At 40.8% G+C, this 23138-nt stretch overlaps 3 protein-coding genes across 4 annotated transcripts in view; 1 reads left to right on the top strand and 2 right to left on the bottom strand.

Moving 5' to 3' along the window:
- Positions 1-3408, bottom strand: part of LOC121566480 (ribosome biogenesis protein BMS1 homolog) — a 35965-nt gene extending 32557 nt beyond the window's left edge. The window contains exon 1 of one of the 2 annotated variants that reach the window (XM_045208664.1): positions 3249-3408. The gene's annotated coding sequence lies outside the window, so the exon portion shown is untranslated. Of the gene's footprint in view, positions 1-543; positions 866-3248 lie in introns of those variants that run through there. The other variant, XM_045208663.1, reaches the window with a different exon arrangement.
- A 451-nt stretch (positions 3409-3859) lies between these two features.
- LOC123482096 (paired box protein Pax-7-like) lies at positions 3860-5352 on the bottom strand. The gene is made up of 3 exons (XM_045208397.1): positions 5255-5352; positions 4992-5167; positions 3860-4879 (listed from the first exon to the last, which is right to left on the bottom strand). Exons 2-3 carry the CDS (start codon positions 5145-5147, stop codon positions 4169-4171), a joined length of 867 nt encoding a protein of 288 aa, XP_045064332.1. The 5' UTR covers positions 5148-5167; positions 5255-5352; the 3' UTR covers positions 3860-4168.
- Positions 5353-15193: 9841 nt separating this feature from the next.
- LOC123482138 (homocysteine-responsive endoplasmic reticulum-resident ubiquitin-like domain member 2 protein) lies at positions 15194-22520 on the top strand. Its single transcript, XM_045208662.1, has 9 exons — positions 15194-15303; positions 16097-16482; positions 18830-18907; positions 19338-19454; positions 20501-20661; positions 20826-20951; positions 21105-21425; positions 21542-21659; positions 21836-22520. Exons 2-9 carry the CDS (start codon positions 16336-16338, stop codon positions 22013-22015), a joined length of 1248 nt encoding a protein of 415 aa, XP_045064597.1. The 5' UTR covers positions 15194-15303; positions 16097-16335; the 3' UTR covers positions 22016-22520.
- Positions 22521-23138: the final 618 nt, after the last annotated feature.

Genomic DNA, 23138 nt, shown 5'->3' with positions numbered 1-23138 from the left:
TAACTTCTTTAGGAAAACAGTCCTAATATTGGAAACAAACATCATTATGTTGTCATCCAGAGTCATATTTATTTATTTTCCAAGCTATAGCACACTATTTTACATACAGCAGGTTTTTCAAGGACCAAAGAGTTATTTGCTTTGCATTTTCATTTTTGACATTGAAAAAAGATCGAGATACTGATATCGTCCCGGCCCTAATAGCTAGTGGGTGTTTTGGGAGCACCACTACTTTCAATCAACTAACCACATTATCATAAATTGTTTGCCTCATTTGTCGACCATTACGTCAGTCGTCTTCATGTTTGTATTACGACATTTACTCATCAACAAGTGTTGATGAGTCTCTTTTTGTAATTCTTAAAGAAAACCTGACTGTTATTACACTAACTGCATGTCTAGCTAGCTACCATGCAAACAGATTTAGCTTGGAGCTCATTGCAATGTAAGCTACAGTTTGTACGCCAGATAGCGCGATATAACTTAATAATACGTTTCCATTACAGGTTAGCTTAGACAAAAGCCATAGATTTTTCAACTTACCTGTTCTTGGCGATACTTTCTTTCTTCCGGTTGCAGGTGGTTCTCCAAAAACCAGAGAATATTCAGAAAGATATTACATCCATGTTTTGTATCGAGTGAGAAATGCCTCTTGCATGTGTGTACATCTTTGTTTTGGTCGCAATGTGTGATGCGCTGCCATCTACTTCTACAAGTGGCCGCAGGACATAGAAATGACTAGTTCCTGCAAAGATGTTGGGAAATGCAAGATGTCTGGCAGCTAAAATGGCGAGGAAACTCCTTACTCGGTGCAAACGTGGATTTAATATCTTTCTGAATAGTCTCTGGTTTTTGGAGAACCACCTGCAACTGAACACAGACTTTCTAGGATACTTTCTTCATTCTCGATTCGGTAAAAAAAAGTATTGTTAAGAAAAATCTGACTATGGCAACGTTTTGTATAAGCTAACCTGTAACGCCCAGTAATGGAAACGTATTATTAAGATATCACATAATCTGGCGTACAAATTGTAGCCAATTGATGCCAAGTACCTCAACTCCTTCAAGTAGTTGAGAGCAGACTATAGTTTTTTTAATGAACCTATGTGCGTCCTCTGTTGCGTGCTTTTCTTTGTTTGCTTAAAACAAAACATTTAAATAAAACGTTAATCAAATACAACCACTTACTGTTTCCTCATTGCCGTTGCTCTAAGAAGGCAACTCAGTGTGAATGCACATGTGCCAATTGAATCTTAACAAGGAAAAAGTTGGTGGTTGTATTTGATTAACGTTTTATAAAAATGTATGGATTTCAGCAAACTAAGAAAGGCACGCAACAGAGGACAAACATAGGTACACGGTAATGGTTTAAGAATGTAAATTTTTTAAGTATTGACGCATAGCAACTCAAAGGAGTCGGAGGTTCATTTCAAAATGTTACGTCATTTCTCAACTGCGTCCAACTGGAATCTATGCAGCCGACTTAGCCAGCAGATTCCAACTTGTTTACACTGAGTTGCACTGGAGTCGGAACGCCATCATGGTTAGATTAAGACACCACAGAGCCGGCGAGAGATATGGGTTGGAAAACATACCTCAATGCAGGGATGGGATATGCCACTAACCAGGTTTCCATCCAACCTTTTATGCGCATTTAGGATAAATGTACATGTAGGATTTTAAAAAAATGTCATGAAAGGCCTGATGGAAATAGCAAATGTCAGTAAACTTTCCAAATGTAAACAAAACACGCAAGACTTTTCCAAATCAGGAAGTAGCATTAGCCACTAGCATGGTGGTGGAAATGTTTGTTTTTTACAGCACGTATATGTTTACAGGCTCGCCTGTAAAGCTAGGCAAGGAGGAAATCAATGCCCTTGCAGCCTGAATGGAGGATGTTTTATGTACAAGCCGGTGAACAGGGGATACGACAAGTGTATAGCCGACTGCATAGATTCCAGTTGGACGCAGTTGACAAACAACCTAAAAGGAATAATAGCTCCATCTGCCGGCCGGTGGGCTACTGGTGGATAAATTAAGATGTTTTACTCAGGCAGTTTACCATTGAAAAAAATGGGCACAGTTCCAGTCTACTTAAGGGATGGCTCTCCCATAGATACCAATCTCATCATGGACAACTTTAGCATTTTAGCAACTTTTCAACTAGTTACTACTTCTTAGCTACTTTGCAACTATTTAGCATGTTATCCTCACCTTAACCCCTAGCCTAGAATGTTGTAAGTTTAGCAAATTCCTAAGATATAATACGAATTGTAATTCGTAATTGTCATCCGAAATGGATGATGGACATCCACAAATTAATACATATGAAACGTAACATATATACTGAACAAAAAAATAAATGCAACATGTTAAGTGTTGGTCACGTTTCATGAACTGAAATAAAAGAACCCAGAAATGTTCCATACACACAAAAATCGTATTTCTCTCAAATTGTGTGCACAAATTTGTTCGCATCCCTGTTAGTGAGCATTTCTCCTTTGCCAAGATAATCCATCCACCTGACAGATGTGGCATATCAAGAAGCTGATTAAACAGCATGATCATTACACCTTGTGCTGGAGTAAATAAAAGGCCACTAAAATGTGCAGTTTTGTCACATAGCACAATGCCACAATTGGCATGCTGACTGCAGCAATGTCCACCAGAGCTGTTGCCAGATAATTTAATGTTAATTTCTCTACCATAACCCGCCTCCAACATTGTTTTAGAGAATTTGGCAGTACATCCAACCGGGGCCTCACAAACGCAGACCACGTGTAACCACGCCAGCCCAGGACCTCCACATGCAGCTTCTTCACCTGCAGGATCGTCTGAGCCCAGCCACCAGGACAGCTGATGAAACTGAGGAGTATATGTCTGTAATAAAGCCCTTTTGTGGGGAAAAACTCATTCTGATTGGCTCGGCCACCCCAGTGGGTGGCCCTGGCTTCCAAGTGGGTGGGCCTATGCCCACCCATGGCTGAGCCCCTGCCCAGTAATTTGAAATCCATAGATTAGGGCCTAATTAAATTATTTAAATTGACTGATTTTCTTATATGAACTGTAACTCAGTAAAATCGTTGAAATTGTTGCATGTTGAATTTATATTTTTGTTCAGTATACATGGAGTGTGTCGCATTTACATACAGAATAATACGAATTGCTCTGAGACCAGGTTTCTGGTTGAGGTACTTGGCAAAGCTAATTGCAACGTATGAAAGCAGGGAGAAATAAAGCCACATTACCTGTGAGATAGCTACTTCCAACGACTTGATTTCCAGTCAGTTAATGAAGTGCATTTGTTTACTTCATCTGGATAAATACAATAGTTGCAAAACAAACGTGTTTCCAACTTTCTCACGTGTGTAATGCAAATCCGGAAGTGACAGCCATCTGTATTTCCAGTAGTATAGGAAACATCACACCAATTTAAACGTTCCGCCTACAAAAACGTTCCGCTGTAGTCTAATCGCTGCACAAATATATCTGTCAAAACTATCAATGACAAAGGAAGACTGATTTAAAAGCTTTCTCCTAAATTAGATGGGAGTCACATGCTACTTACCGCACATTTGACTCAAATTACTGCGGGTATGGTATGGTTGTTCTATTTCATTGTCAATTATTAGAGAATCAATTATCAAAACAGCAGTTCACATAAAGTAGGTGTTTATTTTGAATAAATACAATAAATAGTGATAGAATATGTAAAATAAATTGTCAATGTATTATTCTACTTATATTATAGACCATGTATAGCCAATAAATATATGTTTTTCTTAACTGACTCGCCTGGTTAAATACATATATATATATATATATATATATATATATAGATTAAGCCTATATTATAGTAGTAACTTACCTCCCTACATAACAGCACAGCAGCTATTACTGTAACAGTCCTATTGTACATGGCGAATACATTCAGGTCTGCCTTAATGTTGCCGAACTCATTCTGGGATTGATTATAAGTCCATCGACATAATTACAATTTTCGTTATTTGTTCAATTTAAACAGTCCCAGAATAGCACTAATTCTCACAAGAGCTAGACCTATCCTGTGATACTCCAGCCCAAACCTGGAGTGTTGGCAACCCTCGCCATTGAAGACTTAGAAAATGGCAGGGGTGTTTATTGGTCCTGCCACTGAACTCTACTCCGTCTACATCTGCCCAAAGATGTCTTCCACACACTGGGAAGATAGTTCAGGTAGTGGGGCTTCTTGCATAGCATCAAAGAGCCCTGAGGGACTTGAGTACTCATCTGAGACTTCCCTATACAGGAAACCCTGGTCTGTGGGTGAGGGATTCTCAAGTCCTATGTCCCAGCAGGCTGAGTCCGGTGTGGCAGGGCAAACGGAGAACGGGTCGAAGGTGCTGTTGGCATGAACGGACTGGAGTCCACCGTGGGCATGCTGGGGATGAAGAAGTCCAGACGGAGGTGAGTAGCGGAAGGCCTGGCCCTCGCCCTGGGAGCAGAATGTGAACTCCTGGGCAACGTTCCACCATTGAGCTTCTGGCAAAGCACCTGGAGAGCTAGTGCCCAGGAGCCTGTGTCTCACTCCCACACTGAATGAGGGACTGCTGTATCCGGCATCCCCCGGAGAGCGCGGGAAAGAGGGGGGACAAGATGAGGGACCGTAGAAGCAGTCCTCCTCTCCCTCCTCATGCATCTGGCTGTGGCTCAGCGGCTGGTAATGAGAGACTTTCTCTATGTCAACCTGGCGGGTCACATCTTTGATCCCATGGAGGAGTGTGGAGAAAGGTTGTGTAGGTAGAAAGGGACTGGGGATAAGGTGAGCTGACTCTGGCTGCGGGGAGAGTCTGTGGCCCCTGTGCTTCAGGGTTCTGGCTCTCCTGTTCTGAAACCACACCTGCAACAGATAGGGATAGCTATATGAGAATGTGCTTTTTACAATGTAATTGAATAGGAAAGGTGTGTGTGTGTGTGTGTGTGTGTGTGCGTGCGTGTGTGCAACCACTTACCTGAATGCGGGATTCTGGTAGGCCAGTGGCCTGGGATAGGCGCTCCCTCACGGCAATGCTTGGGTAGGGATCAACATCAAAAGCCACCCGCAGAAGCTCCAGGTACTCTTTGGTGAAGCTAGTTCTCTTCCTGCGTCCCATGGTCCTAGCACCCATCTGTGCGAAGTTGTCTTGACCTGCAGAACAGCACCAATGTTACTCACATTGACTTAGATATTGTATTTTGAATAATAGAACGAAATGGCCACTACAGCTCTAAATACCTCTGGCATCCCAATGATTACATCAAGGCAGGAGCCAATGGCAATGGGACAAAGGGAAGTGCATGAGGGAGGGAAATATCCTCTTCCTCACTGCCCAACCATCTCCTACTGGTAATAGACGCACACTTCAAACAATACAAAGAGATAACAAACAAAACAAACAAACACACACACAAAAGGTAAAGGACGAATGAATCACAAGTATATAAGACAAACAGTGTAAAGTATCAAACAACATGTCGAGACAGTTAATACAGTAAATACATACAATTCACTGAGGACAGTGCACATGTTAAGTATGTAATACTACGAATAGACAGAAACACAAACACTTGGATAGTCCGAATACTATGTCATACTATGAACAAACTATCTATTGATAAGCAACTGCTTGCTAAGGTTACGATTAGGGTTAGGTTTAGAATAAGGGTTAGGGTAAGGGTTAAGTTTAGGGTTAGGATAAGGGTTAAGGTTAGGGCTAGGGTTAGGGTTAGTAGATAGTTAGTTGAAATGTTACTGATAGTCTGTAGATGGTCTGTAGAGCATCTACAGATGGACTATCCAAATAAAGTCTTACCAACCACATAGATACAATCAGGTTTGCCTTGTTGCATGTAACTAGACTATATAAATATACTAGAGAATGTAAGTAAAAACAGCACAACTGTGATCTTAAAAGTAAAAAATATATTTTAAAAAAGGCAAAATCCAGAAGCCCAAAATCCATTGATTTTGTCCTCACCGATGTTGCAGTCCATCAACATTTCTCTGTTGTTTAGCTCTGTGTTTGGTTGCTCTAGTCTTGGTCTAGTCCTCAGTCTCTGTGACTGAAGAACTTGTGGATCTAAGAAATGTTTATTGCTAGAGAACTCTGATGCTCTAACACTGGAGATCAGCAGTGCTGTTTTTATACCAAACTCCAAAGAGGAAGGTGGAATAGTGGGGTGTGGTGTTTCATTTGAAGTCAATATGTTTTCATCTCTCAAGGAGGTCATTTACAACACATTTCCCCCCACCCCTGGCCTAATTGCCTTAACCATGTGACACACATACAGAATTAACACATACCACACCCTCTCCTCAAAACAATCATTGCATCATTAATGTGTTTGATTTCAGATCGTGTCCACACGTTTACAGCTCATTGACTTTATGAAAGAGAAAATTAAACAGATTAAAACAGCTAACAAGTGTGAATGGAACTTTTCTTTTCAAAGTATATGGTGCCTTTTTATTTCGAGCCAATTTTAATCTTGACTTGATCATTTGGTGTGTAGAGCATGTACGGTATGCAAAGAATGGTTATAAATACAGTACCAGTCAAAAGTTTGGACACACCTACACCTACACATTCAAGGGTTTTTCTTTTATTTTTACTATTTTCTACATTGTAGAATAATAGTGAAGACATCAAAACTATGAAATAACACATATGGAATCATGTAGTAAACAAAAAAGTGTTAAACAAATCAAAATATATTTATATTTCAGATTCTTCAAATAGCCACCCTTTGCCTTGATGACAGCTTTGCACACTCTTGGCATTCTATCAACCAGCTTCATGAGGTAGTCACCTGGAATGCATTTCAATTAACAGGTGTGCCTTCTTAAAAGTTAATTTGTGGAATGTATTTCCTTCTTAATGCGTTTGAGCCAATCAGTTGTGTTGTGACAAGATAGGGGGGTATACAGAAGATAGCCCTATTTGGTAAAAGACCAAGTCCATATTATGGCAAGAACAGCTCAAATAAGCAAAGAGAAATGACAGTCCATCATTACTTTAAGACATGAAGGTCAGTCAATACGGAACATTTCAATAACTTTCTTCAAGTGCAGTCACAAAAACCATCAAGCGCTATGATGAAACTGGCTCTCATGAGGACCGCCACAGGAATGGAAGACCCAGAGTTGTTCTGTGCATACAACTACGGTAAGTAGGATCTACCTCTGCTGCAGAGGATAAGTTCATTAGAGTTAGCAGCCTCAGAAATTGCAGCCCAAATAAATGCTTCACAGAGTTCAAGTAACAGACACATCTCAACATCAACTGTTCAGAGGAGACTGTGTGAATCAGGCCTTCATGGTCGAATTGCTGCAAAGAAACAACTACTAAAGGACACCAATAGGAAGAAGAGATCTGCTTGGGACAAGAAACACAAGCAATGGACATTAGACCGGTGGAAAGTTATCCTTTGGTCTGGAGTCCAAATTGGAGATTTTTGGATCCAACCACTGTGTCTTTGTGAGACACGGTGTGGGTGAACGGATGATCTCTGCATGTCTAGTTCCCACCGTAAAGCGGTAACCAAAAAAGTGTTAAACAAATCAAATTAGATTTTAGATTTTAGATTCTTCAAATAGCCACCTTTTGCCTTGATGACAGCTTTGCACACTCTTGGCATTCTCTCAACCAGCTTCACCTGGAATGCTTTTCCAACAGTCTTGAAGGAGTTCCCACATATGCTGAGCACTTGTTGGCTGCTTTTCCTTCACTCTGCCGTCCGACTCATCCCAAACCATCTCAATTGGGTTGAGGTCGGGGGATTGTGGAGGCCAGGTCTTCTGATGTAGCACTCCATCATTCTCCTTCTTGGTCAAATAGCCCTTACACAGCCTGGAGGTGTGTTGGGTCATTGTCTTGTTGAAAAACAAATAATAGTCCCACTAAGCCCAAACCAGATGGGATGGCGTGTCGCTGCAGAATGCTGTGGTAGCTATGCTGGTTAAGTGTGCTTTGAATTCTAAATAAATCACAGACAGTGTCACCAACAAAGCACCCCCACGCCTCCTCCATGCTTTATGGTGGGAACTAGACATGCAGAGATCATCCGTTCACCCACACCGTGTCTCACAAAGACACGGTGGTTGGAACCAAAAATCTCAAATTTGGACTCCAGACCAAAGGATAACTTTCCACCGGTCTAATGTCCATTGCTTGTGTTTCTTGTCCCAAGCAGATCTCTTCTTCCTATTGGTGTCCTTTAGTAGTTGTTTCTTTGCAGCAATTCGACCATGAAGGCCTGATTCACACAGTCTCCTCTGAACAGTTGATGTTGAGATGTGTCTGTTACTTGAACTCTGTGAAGCATTTATTTGGGCTGCAATTTCTGAGGCTGCTAACTCTAATGAACTTATCCTCTGCAGCAGAGGTAGATCCTACTTACCGTAGTTGTATGCACAGAACAACTCTGGGTCTTCCATTCCTGTGGCGGTCCTCATGAGAGCCAGTTTCATCATAGCGCTTGATGGTTTTTGTGACTGCACTTGAAGAAAGTTATTGAAATGTTCCGTATTGACTGACCTTCATGTCTTAAAGTAATGATGGACTGTCATTTCTCTTTGCTTATTTGAGCTGTTCTTGCCATAATATGGACTTGGTCTTTTACCAAATAGGGCTATCTTCTGTATACCCCCCTATCTTGTCACAACACAACTGATTGGCTCAAACGCATTAAGAAGGAAATAAATTCCACAAATTAACATTTAAGAAGGCACACCTGTTAATTGAAATGCATTCCAGGTGACTACCTCATGAAGCTGGTTGAGAGAATGCCAAGAGTGTGCAAAGCTGTCATCAAGGCAAAGGGTGGCTATTTGAAGAATCTGAAATATAAATATATTTTGATTTGTTTAACACTTTTTTGTTTACTACATGATTCCATATGTGTTATTTCATAGTTTTGATGTCTTCACTATTATTCTACAATGTAGAAAATAGTAAAAATAAAAAATAAACTTGAATGAGTAGGTGTGTCCAAACTTTTGACTGGTAATGTATATTTGATTGAAAACATATCAAAATGAGGATCAATATCTGTGTGTTCCAGAACCTGAATGAATTCACAATCAGAATTCATATTTAAACATATGCACAATGGTAAACAAGTCAATGTCATAACAACAAATACATTTATAAAACAAATTCAGGAATTGAGTTCATTGAAAACATTTTTTTTACTGAAGTACAATTGTCATTAATACAAACTATAGTAATTGTGATATAAAAGCAGGGCAAACTTGTTTCATGTGGCTATTAGTTATTGATTGTAACAGAAAAATGACAGAATATGGGTTTGTGAAATTGTTTTGGACAGATACATGTGCATATGTCTACTTTATATATACTGACCTCACTTGTATGTAGAATTCATTATATTAAAGTTGAATAAAATTCACAAATCATATGAACATGTTGTAAACCTTTTTGATACATTTCCAGTAGCCAGATGACAGCAATTGAAGATAGACAGTTATCACCTCACAAGAGTTGTAAAGCGACCTGGATTTGAACCCTATTGATTAGAGACCCTATCAATCACATTTTAATTACAGCTATTATCAATCACATGTTGCATTGTGTGTGCCAGAAAAGGGGGCCATTTGAGGTGTTATATAGCCTAAATAGCCTAGTGTATTCTTTAATGTTTTGGGAGTAACCTTAATACTTAAAGCATTAAACACACCTATAATCTCACTGCCAATAGGTACTTATCACAGTGGTAGAACAAAAGCCGTACCTGCTGCGTGCCGCCCCGTAACGACGAACCTACCGTTTCTACTTGTAGAATCGTCGCCAACAACTTGACTTTGAGCCAATCAGAGGAAACGACCCCCCACGTGGGGGAGCCAACACAAAAAGTTCAAACAAAGGGCATTTTCTACATCCACGGATGAGCCAGTCACACTTCATATGCAATGTAGGCTATGGGATGATAGCTGGGTCACTGCCTCATGACTTTTGGAGAACGTATATATTTTTAATGTTTTTGTATTATATCAAAAAAAGAACATATTTGACTTTCAGAAAAACATATTGGTCAATCTCAAGAAATGTGGAGCCTAAATTAGCCATAGCTCTGCGAGTGAGCAATATTGAGCTAGCATAATGGTGAACACTTGAACATAATTTTTACTTCAATAACATATTTTAACATTTTTAAATGTTGTTAATTTTCTCTATAATTTAGCCTAGCAGGGTGTATGAGTGGGACATACAAACAACATGAAACATGGAAAAATAGATACAACTGAGTGTTTGTATTTATTTAGCTTTGCACCATTGTTTTCACACCAAATAAATGATGACACTTCCTGAATGTGGTGTCATTGTAGGAAGGGGTTGTTTTCTTAATTGGAGAACAACAAACTAACAGGGTGGAAAGTGATATCATGGACACACAGAGAATCTTAAATAAAATAATAATAAATACAATACTCATGATTTTTTAAAAATTGAATTTAACTAGGACTATGAAATAATGAAGATTGTAAATATTTCATTATTTTATGGCTTATATTTCTTGTGGAAGTTGACACAGACACAATGCACACAACACTCCCCCTATGGTCATTCCCCGTCACCCCCGCAACAGTCTTTACTTTGCCTCCACCCCAATGGACATTTATTTATTTATCACTGCCACAGTTGTTATTATGTATATAGTACTATTTATATTGCTGTTTTTTTATTACCATTTTCATTATTTTATTTCACTTAGTCCTGCATGTTGGTGCTCGAAGCCTAAGATTTTCACTGGACCCTGCAATCACACCTGCAACCCTGTACATGTGACTATTAAACACTGAATCTGAATCTCTGAACGAAATACTTCCTCCAAGCTAGCAAACCACTGTGGCTAGTATTGACATTATAATTACATCACTATGGATTAGCTAGTTTTCATGAAAAACTGCCTGTGTTAGCTGCCGAGTTAGTGGTGTCCTTTATGTTTAGTTAGCTTGCGAATATGCTAACGTTAGCTAGCTAGCTAAACATTTGGCTATGGACTGGCAGTGTGGGATTATGGAGAGTGACTTGAATTGTTTCTTCGTCATCTTGCTAGGTAGTTATCTAGCTGTTGCCATCTGGCTAGTATAAACAAGGCTTTCTACAAAATAGCAACATTAGCGCAATCTAAACCTAAAGCAACACACAGGGACATGCACTGCCAAACAACGCTAGTACCACCTCCTGGTTTGGAGTATTTTAACAAGGTGGCTGACCAATTCAAGATCTTTGTTTTGTGAACACAGAAGAGATTGACTGCTGACACTGTTCAGGGGTGCTAAGTACTGTTTGACAATCCTACTGGTGTGTCTGAGCTAAAAGTGTCACATTATCACGGAGTCATGTGGACAATTTAGCAAGCTTAGAAGAGTAAGCAAGATTAGTGCAAAATGAACCCATGCATTTACCAAACATTTCATTTAAGTGATGTTTTGTGAGACCATCAGACCACCTCATCGGTAGGTCACAGGTCACATTACTTTTGTTTTTATTCATTTTGATCATATTACAAAACTCGTTCCAGTTATAAACATGTTCAATTGAAACCCCAAAGAGGCATAATAGTGTCCACAAGATAAGGCACTGGTAAGGAATATATAAAAGGGGGCCAAGATACATTATGTAAGACAGGAGTAAAAAGGAATAGTGAAATACATAAACATAATTTAGTTGAATTGAATGCTTATTTTGAAGGACATTTCTATTCAGTTTAACCAATCCTTTCTTTCAGATGTTGTTCACACCCAAAAAGAGTGGGTTTGGAAAAGTTTGGATTCATATTAATAATTGTTTTACACTTAATAAATAATGACCAAGCAGTATAAACAATTTTGCAAGAAGACTGGTCAGTATCAGAACTTAAAATCTAAGCGCTAGTGTTTTCAAGCTAAAAAAATGACTTTGAAAGCTTGTTTGCCAGGATACAGATGGGCTACTGTATTCATGAAATTCTAAACAAAATGAATGATCACTTAATCAAAACAGATTGATTAACTCCTGTTATTGGTGTATGATGAATCCACAAGGTTTTCCTTCTGCATTTCTTCCATCGCAACAATGCAGTACAATATTGCCATTCACCAATGAACTTCCATCTTCCTTCCTTCCTTCCTTCCTTCCTTCCTTCCTTCCTTCCTTCCTTCCTTCCTTCCTTCCTTCCTTCCTTCCTTCCTTCCTTCCTTCCTTCCTTCCTCTGTCTTGGTTCAACGTCGTTATGACATCATTTGAACCAGTTTTGCCCACTAGGTATGGAGTCTGGGGTCTATTCAGTGAGGTGAAACGTTTTGAACGTTGCAGATAGAACAGTAATGGATAGAGCTAACATGATTCCATATTCTACCTGAAAGATAATCATGTCTCTCTATACAATATATTTGTATCTGAACATTCTTTAAAAAAACAATTATTATGTTTTTTCTCTATCTGAACATTCTGTAACATTGCTCCCTCCTGAACACACCCCTTGCTGTGAAACAATATTCACAATTTTCACATGAGCCCTACTCTTGTGGCATCACCAGACATCAGACAAACGTATATGTGTGCGTTTGTGTCTGTGTGTGCATGTATGTCTGTGTACGTTTTTGCAAATATGCAGGCCTACTAGGTCTTAATTATATAGAAATGAGAGGCACTGATACCCACCCTTGACAGTACACTCCCAAGAAGATACACATGGAAATAACTGTAATCTAGCCCTATAACCACAGATATAAGGTCATAGCTGGCTTTCTCTGTCTCTTTCTCTCTGTAGGCATCTTCTCTCGCCAGGAGTCTGAGTCTCTGCTGATGAAGGCTTAGGAGAGATCTGGGGATACACCATAGAGATAGATAGAAGACTCATCTTTGCATCTGTGCCATTATAGCGTATGTGACAGAATAGGCAGCGCTATTGAGGCTATCTCTTTTGTGTTTAAAAAAAGTGTAAAGCTAATATTGCTGATTTAGTCCTGAAACCAAATCTTGTGTGTCATTCATTTATTGTGGCCACTAAATGGCGTTTATAAAGTTTAAAGCCATTTACAAACCATAGCATCCAATTTAAAGAAGAAGGCAATACTCTGATCATTGGCTGATTGCTCCCAACCCAAAAGAACCCCCAGCCAGTTGACTACTTTAAAATGGTGGATGCCCTCAATGGCAATGTCCATGATAAAACAAGTTATATCCATGATGATTCCTCTATCTATCTCTATAGGGTTACACCCTGAGCTACCGCACCACCTGTGGCTTCAAACACTTCCTGGTGGAGGTCATCACTACATCGGGAGGAGAGCTCCTGCAGGAGTCACGTTGATCAAGAAACTGTTCCACTGACATCAGGGGTCTATTTCAGTAATACCCCCTCCACCCCTCCTGACAAACATACCTGTCCTCCATGACACCTGGTGAAAGCAAATTGAAATTGTAGTTCCAGAATGGAAAACTTTCTCATTGAAAATAAATGACACTTTTCAGTTCTTACATTGACATTTCAATTTATCTCCTGACTTGATGGAATTGAAATTGCATTTCAGCCCCCGGAAAGAGAGCACTCTCACACAAAAACAATGGAGTGAACTTATGGCCCTATTCAGTCAAAACAGTGACTGGGTAAAAAAATCTGTAAATCACAAACAACATTCCTGTGTGGCCACTGTAGAATTCGATAAGATATTCAATTTATGCTGAGGATAACAGTGTTTCAACAAAAATATAACCTTCAATGTTTAATCTGATTCCATATTATGTTATCAAATGCAAGAGACTCAGTCAAGACTGATGGATCTAGGCTGGTAGCTATCATACAATCAGATCTCCCCAAATGTAACTTATATAAATATATAGTTTACAATTACCAAAAGGCTACAATGAGCTGACACTGGTAATCAAAGTCTATCTTTATAATTGAATATATTTAGATCAGAGGATACACCATGAGTATTGCCGCGTTCACGTGCTAGTCGGAACTAGGAAACTCCGACTTGCAGCTAACATTTCAGAGTTTCCTTATTCCGACTAGGATGTGAACGTGGCTTAACTTTACCAATTAACCATAATCAGTCAATAAGTATTGCTCTGAAATATGAGGAATGAGATAGGCTAATGCTTCAAGTAAAAGTAATCAAAGTTTATTATTACAATGAATGCAACAAGATACAATTAATAATGTGAAATAGGCTATACCGTAGGCCAAGGTCGTCAAGGTAAAATGGAAAAAAAAGTATACGAATAATGCTGCGGTCAAAACAACTGGGAACTCGAAAATCTCTGACTTCCGACTTCAGTGCATTCAAGACAACTGGGAACTCGGATTTCCAAGTCAGAAACTCAGGCATCTATCTTGAGCTCTGACTTTCCGACCTGAAGATCCCTGACGTCATGATTTGAGCTCGTTTTTTCATAGTTCCAGTTGTCTTGAAAGCACCATTATTGGCTTGAATGGTCCCACCTCAACTAACCTCCTCCCGACCGCCTTCCCTTTTTGAAGACATTTATTTTCATTGTTAGAGTGGCCAATAGAGTATCTGGTCAATATAATGGATAATCTGTGAAATTGTTTTATTGAAATTCCATACATTTTGAAGGAAATAAATTAAAATGTGTTACAAAAATCTATACATCCTTCTTAAAAATTGTAACCCAGAACATCACAAGCAAACAGATAAACACAAAAACAGAAACACATAGCCTACAGGACTTTTACATTCAAAGACATTTGAAAAGCTTAAGAGTATCAATTGATTTCAGTACCTTCTTATTCTTACAGGGCATAGTATACAATGTGGCAAAGCAATTATTTAAATATACCTTTCAAAATATTGAATAGGATGTTTTTTTCTTTAAAAAATGGATTTTATGGATGTAATATTTAGCAATTATAATCAAATTCATCACATACTTTTCATTAGTGAAGAATCTTGGACTATCAAAAATAAAAAGAACAGCACAAGCTTGCAGATGGATGTCCCTACCAAATCCGAAGATCCACCCAGAACATAGAAAAACAAATGCTCAAGTGATTATTTCCCAGATTGTACATTTGAACATTTCTCATCAACATTTCTAATATATTTACAAATACTTTCGTTGGACGACTAACACCTATGAGTTATTATAGTGTCCTCTATCTAGCTCTATGACTGGCACCCACTAGCTGTCAGCGTAATATTATGACGTAGTTTCCGGTATCACGCCCGCGGCCCGACTCACCCAAAAAAAAAACAGACGAACTGGCAAGGAGCAGTCAAAAAAGGGGTCGAAAATACTCAAAACATCTACAGTAAGTTAACGTTGTGTATGAATAAACCTACCGTCCCTGGTACTGTCATGACGTTCGTATTATCAAGACAAGTAGCAAACAAACGTTTCATGATATGCTAACGTAACGTTAGTTTGGCTAATAGCTAGCTACATCTGCCAGCTAGTCTAGGTAGCTAGCAACACTAATCTCTGGCGTTTTGATAGCACAACGCTAGTGAGACTAACGTCTATTTGTCAGATATGCCAAAGTAGTTGTCATACAATTATTTTCAACATAGACTAGTTTTGGTAGCTAATGTAAACCATAAACAAGTAGCTAGCTAACTAGTGTCTGGCTGGATGGCTCGTTTTGTCATCTGTATGACGCAACGCGACAGGTGTTCTGAAGTCAAGACTCGAATGTCTCCCCCTGAATTGTTGCTAGCTAGGTCAGGGGTGTCAGAGGTCCAGTGTCTGTGTTTATCCGTGACTTGTCTGTTGAATATAGTTAAATGCTGACTAAGCACTTGAGCAACAATGTTTTCTTCATACATAGGATATCATAATGATCATCAGGACTGGCTGTGTGTATCACTCATTAATTACATTATAAAAGCATTTAAAAGTATTAGCTAGCTAGCTAGCAAATATCCCTGTTTTTTATAAAGTGACATAAACAATTCCAGACTGTCACTGTGTGATATTTCAATCTGTGCATGTCAATACATTTGAGTAGCCTAGCTAGTACCACAAGTAAGGACATTCAAAAAGATTTGATTAATAACTGTATGTTTGAGAAGTATCATCTCAATCACTTTCTCTCTATTTGACAGAACCCCAAGAAGCATAGCTGCTTCACTCTCCACCAGGATCACATCGTGATTGGACACAGAACTGTCTCCCCACCAATGATAGCTCTTTAGAGGGGAAATTACCCTGTCCACCACATTTATTGGCTGAGCTGGACTTGTGGTCACAATGATGAAGAGGATCTGAGGGAGTCTTCCTCCTCAGGTGTAGGAGGCGAGCACTGTCTTCTCCCATCCCCTGGACACACCCATTAATATGAACCATGGACCCAGGAGCAGTTGACAGTCCCGTCACCTTAGTCATCAAGGCCCCCAACCAGAAGTATGACGACCAGACAATAAACTGTTTTCTCAACTGGACGGTGGAGAAACTGAAGAGTCACATCTCTAATGTGTACCCAAGCAAGCCGGTAAGTGGGTACTGCTTTTTTTTTGTTTCCTCATCCCCACCATTCCATTATCTAAGTGGAGTGGATAGGGCAAGGGGAACCGTCCGCCTGGAGAGCTACTGGGTGTGCAGGCTTTTGCTCCAGCTCTGCTCTAGGCCTAACTCTCAAAGGAATAACCACAGTAAAAGTATCTGCAAATTATACTGAACAAAAATATAAATGCAACATGCAACAATTTCAAAGATTGTACTGAGTTACAGTTCATATAATCAGTCAATTGAAATAAATGCATTAGGCCCTAATCTATGGATTTCACATGATTGGGAAAACAGATCAGTCAGTATCTGGTGTGACCACCATTTGCCTCATGCAGCGCGACACATCTCCTTCGCATAGAGTTGATCAGGCTGTTGATTATGGCCTGTGGAATGTTGTCCCACTCTTCAATGGCTGTGCGAAGTTGCTGGATATTGGTGGGAACTGGAACATGCTGTAATACACGTAGATCCAGAGCATCCCAAACATGCTCAATGGGTGACATGTCTGGTGAGTATGCAGGCCATGGAAGAACTGGGACATTTTTTAGCTTCCAGGAATTGTGTATAGATCCTTGGAACATGGTGTTGTGCATTATCATGCTGAAACATGAGGTGATGGCGACGGATGAATGGCAAAACAATGGGCCTCAGGATCTCGACACGGTATCTCTGTGCATTCAAATGGCCATCGATAAAATGCAATTGTGTTCGTTGTACGTAGCTTATGCCTGCCCATACCATAACCCCACCGCCACCATGGGGCACTCTGTTCACAACGTTGACATCAGCAAACCGCTCACCCACACAACGCCATACACATGGTCTGTGGTTGTAAGGCCGGTTGGACGTACTGCCAACTTCTCTAAAACGATGTTGGAGGCGGCTTATGGTACAGAAATTATCATTAAATTCTCTGGCAACAGCTCTGGTGGACATTCCTGTAGTCAGCATGCCAATTGCACGCTCCCTCATAACTTGAGACATCTGTGGCATTGTGTTGTGCAACAAAACTGCACATTTTAGAGTGACCTTTAATTGTCCCCAGCAGAAGGTGCACCTGTGTAATGATCATGCTGTTTAATTAGCTTCTTGATATGCCACACTTGTCAGGCGGATGGATTATCTTGGCAAAGGAGAAATGCTCACCAATAGGGATGTAAACTAATTTCTGCACAAAATTTGAGCAAAATAACATTTTTGTGTGTATGGAACATTTCTGGTATCTTTTATTTCAGCTCATGAAGCATCGGACCAACACTTTACATGTTGCGTTTATATTTTTGTTCAGTATAGTATTGAAGTAGACTTACTTCTCTAGAATTTGAGGAAGAAACAAGCCACAGATGTCTCAAGTTATGAGGGAGCGTGCAATTGGCAAATGTTTCCATCGCATTTTCAACTCTACTGGTGGTTTTCTCACAAAAAATGTTGCGCTATATAGCGAGTGTGCCCACTCTGGTATTGGCACGTGCGCTCTAGCCAACAGAGCAAGCGCACGTGCACGTATAGCCTACTTGATGAGATTATTTAGATTTTTCAAACGGAAGCCAAGCATTGATTATCATGTCACCAGAATAAGACCCTCAATATTTATTGGAAAGGAGCATTAAACTCATCACCTTGCACTTTAATCACCCTGTGAAGTTCATCATAACCTATTTAATCTGTAACCTAATAAACTGCATCGCGTGACTCCAAGTTTACTTTGATATGTTGGTTATTATATCAATATTTGCGCATAAAAGCATTTCCACCGACGTTAAGCCTTAATTCATTTTACAGACACAAAAAGATCCCACCTTGTCTAGCGTATTTTGTTTTGTCGGAATTTGGAAAGTTTACCGAAAAACGTTCTGTTTCATCATGCCTGTCATTACATGTTTTATCCGACATGTACTTTACTCACATAGAAAGGTTGGATGGAAACCTGGGGATTTGAGGAATGCTTATCTCACCCCACACCTTCATATTATCCCACACCATGTTTTCTCTAAAGACAGCTGATTCCTCCCAGGTACAAAGCCTATTCTGTTACTGATGTCATGTACTGTCACTGTATCAGATCAGTGAAACATTTAGGTCTATGGTTACAATAGTACTTCTGTATTAATAAACATACATATGTATGTGCAATAAATATTGCCTTACCCCACCACCTTGTTGATATACTTTCAGCACCATTGTTCTTGCAAAATTAAGAGCTAGAGACATGTTACATTTCCATAATTTTTGTATTTGGGGCCTATCAGCCCAAACTATGTGATTTTAAATGCTCTAGTAGCGTATTCTGCAACATAGGCTTTCTCAGACTGACAGTTGTGTTGTCTTAGTCATCCAAGGATCAGCGGCTGGTATACTCGGGTCATCTCCTCCAGGACCACCTGCAGCTGAGGGATGTCCTCAGGAAGGTAAACACCACCCTCGACCTTGTCTCTGTTTTTCCACTGTGGCATATGGTCGAGAAGTTGGGAGGATGGTGGACTAACACTATATCTGAAATGTTAGAATTGGTATGCAATATCACAGAAACCTCACTCAACATAACAGACTGACTGCTGACCATTTATTGCATAGGGCTCACCCCCTTGTGTGTCTGTGAGAGAGGGTGAGCATGAGGCAGAAAAGACTGTGACGGTATAACAATAGCTGATCTGATGTAGTAAGCAACATTGTTGAGGTTGGCTTTGTCCCTGAATTCTAGCCTCTTCCCTGAAATCCCCCCCTTCTCTCTCCCTCCCTCTCTCTCTCTCACTCCCTCCAATCACCAAAACAGAATCAAATGATTAATTACGCCCCTCTCCTTTTCCCCCACATCCAACCCTCTATTTCCGCCAACAGCAGGAGGGTTATCACATGATGCACCTGGTGTGTGCCTCCCGTAGCCCCCCAGCGTCGCCCACGCCCCGCAGCTCCGCCCCCAGCCCTGTGACCTCTGACCCCAGCTCCAGCTCTGGGGTACGTCCAATGGTGTGGAGTCATTCTGTGGAGCTCAACAATTCAATCAGATAGAAATTAAATGTCTAGAACACATAACAGAATGCTCTGTCATGTGGAATGGAGAGTCGGGTGGGGTCTATATGATACATTTCTACTTGGTGACTTGGAACGTATCCCTTAGTTGTCTTTGCAGTAGGGCTGGGTGATATGGCCAAAATATCATATCACAATATTTTTCAATTTTTTTACGGTATTGGAGGTTTTTGAATAAAAGTTTAAATATGCTTTATTAGTAGTGCATGACCCTAGGGTGGCAACACATACATTCTAAGTGTTTTTAATAGGCTTTGTACATTCAATGAAACTTCAACCAAAAGTTGGAATATAGTGGGCACTTTGAATCCAGTGTTTGACACAATGAATGAAAAAGCAAGGGAGGGGTTATTGTGACAGGGTAGGAACCAAAGTGTTGGTCAGTGTTTCCCATTGGACCCTAATTAATGTTACATTAAATGTTTTCACTTACTGTAGCTTTGATGTAGCTAAAATATGAATGCTTCTCCTATTCCTCTCAGATTTAGGATATACCGAATGCTTATGGGAAGCAGCACCGTTGTCACCAACATCTGCAGCATTGACCATGCATTGACTTGAAGCATTGACTTCAAGTGGTTGTTGTGACATGTGGTAGCGCAAAAACTGCTCTCCTTGAGTGACGGGGCGGGTCTTGGTGTGTGTGGAAGGAGAGAGACGACTCAAGTAGCAAACTGAGTAAACTATAAAAACTGACATTATTACACACGGTGGAATGGCGTAACACATTTAACAAAACAAACATTGAAATACCGTTATACAAGGTAAAGTAAAAACCCAAACCTGACCGTGCATCAATACTGGTATATAGTCAAATACGGTATACCACCCAGTCCTACTTTGCAGCAGTCCTTATTCCCATAGTAGCATTGTTTTTTTAACCAATATATTAATGTTTTTTTGTGAGTAAAAGTTGTTATTCCTCTTTCCTACTTTGCTGGTTTATGATTGGTGTATGTCTTGTCACTCAGAGTTCAGACAGTGCTGGCTCCACCTCCCAAGCCACGACACCAAATCAGGACAGTCAGTCCGCCTCCTCCTCAGTAGCAGGAAGTTATGATGGACTAAGGCATCGTGGAGGCTTCCCCCAATTTAACCCTCAAAATCCTACCTCCACTGCTATAACGCAATGGTAAGCACTGTTCTCGTGTATTGGGATCAATTCTACTTCCGTTTCTACCTAGTCAGGAAATGAAGTGAAGTTCAATTTAAAACTTTAAAAGATGGGGGGAATGCAGAAAATATTGTGTGTGCATGGTTTTTGAATGCGTGTGTGACTTTGTTTTTCCTCCACAGGCCAGATGGGACGCAGGTCCCAGTACAGGGGGGTATGGCTGCAGGTGTGCCCCCCCACCCCATGTACATGCCCATGCAGGTCCTCTGGTGGCAGCAGATGTATGCACGCCACTACTACATGCAATAGTAAGTCAGGGTCGTCTGCACTTAGGGCCCAATCCTAACAACCCGTAAGGACCACAGACTTCTCTACGTGGGAATGAGTTATATTCACTAACTTCTATCCGGTAAGACTTATTTATGTTTTTCTTTCTCTCCCCCAATCTCTCCCTCTCCCAGTCAAGCAGCAGTGGCAGCCTCACAGCCCCCCTCCCCCCCCAGTCCCACCCTCTCCCCCCAACCCGCACAGCCCAATGAAGCTCCGCCTCCCCGGGGGCCTAACCCCGCCCCTAACCCCATCCCAGAGGACAGGCCGGCCAATCCCAACATCCAGATGAATGCCCAGGGTGGGGCCGTACTTGACGAGGACGAGTTGAACCGTGATTGGCTGGACTGGATGTACACGGTCTCCCGCGCCGCCATCTTGCTCAGCATCGTGTATTTCTACTCCTCCTTTGGCCGCTTCGTCATGGTGATAGGCGCCATGCTGCTCGTCTTCTTGTGAGTTCTCATCTGTACACTATCAGTTTGACATTAGAATGGATACTTTTGAAGGACCCTGTTTACTTTGTATCTGTGTGTGAGATACTCATTTTGTGATTGTGTGTGTTAACTAGGCACAGGGCTGGTTGGTTCCCTTTTAGGCCAGAGCTGCAGAACCCCAGAGGAGGTGGAGGAGGAGCGGGGTTAGCTCATCAGGATGAGGCAGAGAGACACCAGGACATCCAGGAGATGGTGGGTGCTCCCCGTCTAAGAAGGACCCCATCTCTGTCTGTGTGGTTATGTTTTTCTGTCTGATCTGTCTCTGTGTCGAAGCTGGTCCACATTCTCTCTCTCCATTTCTGCTTTTCAAACCGATGGTCCTTCTCTTATTCTCTTTCTTTTTCTCATCCTGTTTCTCTCCATTTCAGGAGCGGATCATGGATGAAGGGCTGGAGGATGAGGAGGGCGACAGTGGAGAGGAAGGCCCAGAGGACCCGGCAGCCCCCGCTGCCCCCCGCCACCACGGCTTCCTGGCCGCCGCCTGGTCCTTCATCAGCACCTTCTTCACCTCCCTCATCCCAGAGGGACCCCCCCAACCCGCCAACTAAACCATGGAGGGAGACACCCCTCCTCCCCACCAACAAACTCCCATGCTGCCAACTAACAGACTGTAAAAAGAGCTGCACAGCAGAGGTGTGCAGTGTGGGAGAAGTCTTGAATAAATCAATGAACATCGAACAAACTAACATGTTATGCCATGTTAAACAAGCTAACGATGCTTTATATTCCCGAGGCTTCTCTGCTTTGAGCATACAAACCGGTACACACACCTTTTTCCTTTGATCATGTCTGCTCATTCAGATTTTGGTGGCATTGAAAGGCCTCGAAGGGTCTTCCATTTTAAGCAGTAATACAGCCATTGCATTTTTTTTTTTTTTTTTTGAGACTAGATGAAAGGAAAGGACATACACACCTAAATGTGTATGAATATTGCAGTGACTGTAGCACATATGTTTCTCCCTCTGTGTATATGAGCATTATCTATTTACATATAAGTATATACATCTTAATTCCTGACAAAATGGGTTTTTGAATAAAAGCCTTTTGGTTTCATATGTGTGAACTGCCTTCTATGATTGGTTCAATTGAAGGACAAGTGAGATGTTCTCTATTTGACCTACTGTATTTGGGAGTACTAAATGGAAGTTAGTGCTCTTTTTCATCTGGTGCAGTTGACATAGTGGAATTTAATCATCCAGTCAAAGCCCTGTAACCATAGATATCCTATAATGAATATTCTATTCGTGAAACAGCTTAGATAACTCAGGAATTCTACTTCATTCAATTGATAGGATTGGTTCCATTGAATGACACTCGAGGTTCTCTAATTGTCCTACAGGTGGTGCCATTGTAAACAAAATATTAAAAAAGCTCTGACTGATTTTTAGAACAGAACTGTTTAGCTGTCTGTGTAATCAGTGAATGCTAGGGCCTTGTCGGTGTCCATTGAGCCTGAGTGGTTCGGTGCTTTTAAAAAAGTTCAACGTGGCGCGCCTGGCAGACTTCCTATTTTTCATGCGGTCAATGTCAGGTGCAGGAGAAACATGACTGGTGGCACTGCTCCGTGGACAAACCCATACGTAGATTTTGGTAGTAACAGAGTCCATTCATAAATTTCAGTGCTCTTTTTCATCTGGTGCAGGTGACATAGTAACAGTGGGAAATGTACCA

Source organism: Coregonus clupeaformis, chromosome 28 (assembly GCF_020615455.1).
Source record: "Coregonus clupeaformis isolate EN_2021a chromosome 28, ASM2061545v1, whole genome shotgun sequence".
In the NCBI taxonomy this organism is placed as follows: domain Eukaryota; kingdom Metazoa; phylum Chordata; class Actinopteri; order Salmoniformes; family Salmonidae; genus Coregonus; species Coregonus clupeaformis.
Note: the sequence above shows the minus strand (reverse complement) of the source record. Positions and strands in the feature narration are given on the sequence as shown.